At 49.9% G+C, this 4,573-nt stretch overlaps 1 protein-coding gene across 1 annotated transcript; it reads left to right on the top strand.

Annotated features, from left to right (window-relative positions):
• The first annotated feature begins 236 nt into the window (after positions 1–236).
• Positions 237–4,359, top strand: HRH3 (histamine receptor H3). Its single transcript, XM_056507421.1, has 3 exons — positions 237–467; positions 666–832; positions 1,692–4,359. Exons 1-3 carry the CDS (start codon positions 257–259, stop codon positions 2,562–2,564), a joined length of 1,251 nt encoding a protein of 416 aa, XP_056363396.1. The 5' UTR covers positions 237–256; the 3' UTR covers positions 2,565–4,359.
• The last annotated feature ends 214 nt before the right edge of the window (positions 4,360–4,573 follow it).

Genomic DNA, 4,573 nt, shown 5'->3' with positions numbered 1-4,573 from the left:
GATGCTCTGGAGGAATGAAGGGTTATTCTGGGGTAGTACAAACACGCTCCCGGGCTGAGAGGGTACGTGGAAATGTGCAGATACTCAAGGATGCTCTCGTGGGATGCAGAGATACTTGGGCGGATTCAGGGATGCTCTGGGGGGTTCGGGGGGTACGCGAGGGTGCCGGGGGCCGGAGCGGGAGGCGGGAGCGGGAGGGGCGGGGCGGGGAGGGGCAGCAGCCCCGCGGCGGCGGCGCGGCGGGAGCGGCGGGGCCATGGAGAGCGGCGGGGCGCTGAACGGCTCCGCCGCCGCCGGGCGCTTCGCCGCCGCGGGCACGGCAGCGCTGGGCGCGCTCATGGCCCTGCTCATCGCCGTCACCGTGGCGGGCAACGCGCTGGTCATGCTGGCCTTCGTGGCGGACTCCAGCCTGCGCACCCAGAACAACTTCTTCCTCCTCAACCTGGCCATCTCGGATTTCCTCGTAGGTAAAGTGCACCGGCACCGGCGCGGTCCGGCAGCAACTCGGCGGAGGGGAGAGCAGCGCTGTCCCGACTCTGCCTGCCCGGCTGCTCACCCCTCCACTCCTGCCCCCGACACCCTCCCGCAGCCCCCGGTCCCCTCCCGCAGCCCTCCGCCCGGGCGGGTCCCCCGAGCCTCACCGGGACCGGACCCTCCGCTTGCAGGTGCCTTCTGCATCCCGCTGTACGTGCCCTATGTGCTGACGGGGAGATGGATCTTCGGGAGGAGCCTCTGCAAACTCTGGCTGGTGGTTGATTACTTGCTGTGCACCTCTTCCGTCTTCAACATCGTGCTAATTAGCTACGACAGATTCCTCTCGGTGACAAGAGCGGTGAGTCCTGTCATGGCAGCTGAGAGGGACATAACTCTCCTCCTGCTTTGTTCTCCAGATTCTCTGCCATTAAAAGTTCTCTGAATCCTCCAGGAATTATGAATCTTTCCTCCTGGAAGGCAATATGCGTCCACAATTACATAATTCAGCTGCGGTTTCAGATTAGTATTCCTGGCATAATTAAATCGTTTAAGGCTCAGTCCCCGTTGTGCAGGTGTTCCCTTCCCAGGTGACAGGATAGTAGTGTACAAGCAAGCCAGCCAGGTAAGAAGACTTTTAACTAACTTGCAAGAGCTTATTATCCCCAGGACAAACGGGTGAATTGCAATCAGACTCGCAGCTCCTCCCTGGCTAGCACGGCAACAGATCGCACTGCCGGCTTTGGCAGGGAATGTGGCGAGGTCTCTGAGCGTGTGGGAGATCAAAATGCTTTTTGTAGGAGCTAACGAGCAGTGCAAAGGCAGATCTGACCCACTGCTGTTTGCTCGTTCCCTGACTGCAAATACAATATGCATTTAGCCCAGGAGTTTGCCAGGTCTCTCTCCTGGACACTTACAGGGAGTAGCTGGGGACAGCTCAGGTAAGTGGTGGGTGCTGACAGCCGCCAGGCTCCTGCCAAGTCAGTACATTTCCACTTAGCATACACCATATTTTGGAGCTGTAAAATGACTGTTCGTAATCTTCCCTGTAAGGGTGTGATTTATCTAGCAATTGCTCCTGTTGCCTATGGCATATCAATTTGTTGGACTGCTGGGATATTGCCTAGCAACTTTACCAGGAATGTTAATAGTCCATTTGTGAGGAGCCTCAGCCAGCTGGGGTGTGGGACTGTGTGTAAGAAAAGGCTTTCGTCTTGCAGGTCGCCTACAGAGCCCAGCAAGGCAACACCAGGCAAGCAGTGCTGAAGATGGTGATGGTGTGGGTGTTGGCATTCCTGCTGTACGGACCTGCCATTATCAGCTGGGAGTACATATCCGGCCAGAGCATCATCCCCATCGGGGAGTGCTACGCCGAGTTCTTCTACAACTGGTATTTCCTCATGACAGCCTCCACGCTGGAGTTTTTCACCCCTTTCATCAGTGTGATGTTTTTCAACCTCAGCATTTACCTGAACATACAGAAACGCACCAAAATGCGCCTGGATGTTTTCCACGAAGTGCACAACCAGTCCTTCACTGAAGAGATGGAAAGGAGCCGAGAGGCAAAGCTTTCTTTGAAATGCTGTAAGTGGGAGCACAAGGAGTCAGCTGAAACCCTCGACCTCTCTAAGAGCAAAGCTCAAGCAGCAGCCTCCAATTCCAGCCTGGATGCCAAAGACCTGCTGGCAACAAGCTCGGAGAGCTCCAGGAAAGCCGAGTGTTGCAACAAGAAGAGCTGTAAAAATTCAGCCTCCCCTCTGCCCTCAGAGGTGAAGATCGTGTCCCAGAGCACAACTCAACGCTTCAGGCTCTCTAGAGACAAAAAAGTGGCCAAATCACTGGCAATCATTGTGGGCATTTTTGGGATTTGCTGGGCACCCTACACTCTCCTGATGATCATCCGCGCTGGCTGCCACGGCCAGTGCATCTCTGAGTTCTGGTATGAGACTTCTTTTTGGCTGCTGTGGATCAACTCAGCTGTCAACCCTGTCCTATACCCTCTCTGCCACTCCAGCTTCAGAAGGGCTTTTATTAAACTCCTTTGTCCCAAGAAACTGAAGATTCAGCCTCACTATGCCCTTCAGAACTACTGAGAGTGAAGCCAGCCCGGTGTGAGGATGAGAAAAGCCCTGGTTTACTTCTGCAGTATTGGTGTGGGACTGGAGCTTGTTTCCTTGGAAGACCCCAGGAGCTGTGGTGTGGGGCAGTTGAGGAAGGCAGAAGAGAGCCCACTATTAACTTATTTTAGTTCATCAACAGCATAATCCCACCACAAAGAAGGATAAAGGGGTTTATTGACATTAACCACAGATAGTGAAATCTGTGTCCACCACTGGCAGGTGCCACAAAGAGCTCTGCTGCCACCTAGTCAGCCTGAGCAGCACCAGCATTTTGCTCCAATTAACTGAAACCTGAGAAGAAAAAGCTAATAAAAATAAATATCTGGCTTAAACTACTGCACTAAACTACAGTTTAGCTGTTGGCAGACCTGATCTTTCTCATAAATGGAAGCGTTTTTTCCTCACACCTATTGCATGTAGATGATGATACAGAAAGAAAAGAACAAACCTCAGAAGGAAAACATCTCATTTACCATTTTTGTTACAGCAGCTGCAGCCATAACCTGGATCCCTGTTTCGTGGGGTGCAATAGATGTCCCTTCCACACCCCAAGAAGGGACAGACACCCTAAGGAGTTTACAGCCAGGCTCTGAGGCACAGAGCATCTTGAAGCGTTCTGTTGGCATTGCCTGATCCCTCCCTGCTTCAAAACTGCTCTGATTTCCTCTGGGTGCTGCCACACACTGCCCAGTGCTGCCCTCCAGCCAGAGCCTCACGGCAGGAACAAGCCCTGGAAGGCTCCTAGAAAAGGGTTCCTGTGCCTGTGTGAAAGGTGCCAGCACAGTACCAGCTTCTCCACAGACTCCATCCTGACTACCCAAAGACATTTTCAAATCTCTTCTGCAGGATCTTAAAGATACTCTTCTGGCACTGTGTCAGAGAATGACAAGCTCAGAGAGAAGCAAATCTTGTGTTTTATGTTCCTTTCTTTAATGTTCCTTTCAGACCTCTTAAATTTTTCAAGTTTCAGGACACCTGCATTCTTTCTTTTAAAATACTTCATTGGAGATCTGGGTTGAGTTGATTCAGTTAATACAAGCATTAATTATTTTACTGTTTAATTTTAAAAAAATTTTCAGAGCTGTCAACTATTTACACAGATAGAGCACAGATTCAAGAGACCAGGGCTGTAGCCTTGGTCATACCATAAAATCCTGGGCATTTTATCTCTGCTTCCCATCTCATGCTTCATCACAGTTGCCCTTTTGTTCTACAACCTCTTTGGGCACAGAGGCAGTATGACCAAAAACAGGTTAATTCCACTGCTGGCACTGCTCAGTGATGTAGTAACACAAATAAGTAATTAGTTGCCATGGCAAATGCTCGTATTTAACAGTATTGCACAGGGAAGCTCAAGATCCTAAATCTGAAAACTACATTTACAAATAGAAATCCAAATGTTGTAAAGTAGTACCCAAAAGCTTATGATGTTGTGATTGCCAATTACATTTTGCTGTTGCAAGCAAACTGCTTTTTGGCTGCTGCTATGAGTAAAAGAAAATTCCATCCGACTGTATCTCAGTGATATTTGTCAAGTAGAACAGTATTGCTATCTGAAGTCAGGTTTTCAATGATGTCTTGTCTTGTGTATGTGATATTTCAGACTTGTGACATGTTCTGTCAGTCTGTAATATATGGGTTAAAAGACACCCCTCGAAGTACGTGTGCTATGAATTGACAGGATAAATGTTGAGCCTGCTCATACCTTTCCCTGTGTCTGCTCCCTTCTGAAAACTTCAATAAAGTATTTTTATAAGAAGCTTTACTGAATATTTTATGGTGAACAAGGTGTTGTCGGAAATGATAAAATCCAACTGGAAGCAAACCATTTATGGATTTGGAGGAGGCAGATATACCTGTCACAGAAAAACCAGCTCCTGAAACAGGTGAGTTTCTCTTACCCCTGGTGAGAAGGTTCCTGACAGCCCCCTGAGGGTGTGGTGAGTGCACATCTCTCCATTCTCTCCAGCTTCTGGTCTTTT

Source organism: Oenanthe melanoleuca, chromosome 20 (assembly GCF_029582105.1).
Source record: "Oenanthe melanoleuca isolate GR-GAL-2019-014 chromosome 20, OMel1.0, whole genome shotgun sequence".
NCBI lineage: Eukaryota > Metazoa > Chordata > Aves > Passeriformes > Muscicapidae > Oenanthe > Oenanthe melanoleuca.
This window is presented reverse-complemented; position numbering and strand designations above follow the sequence as displayed.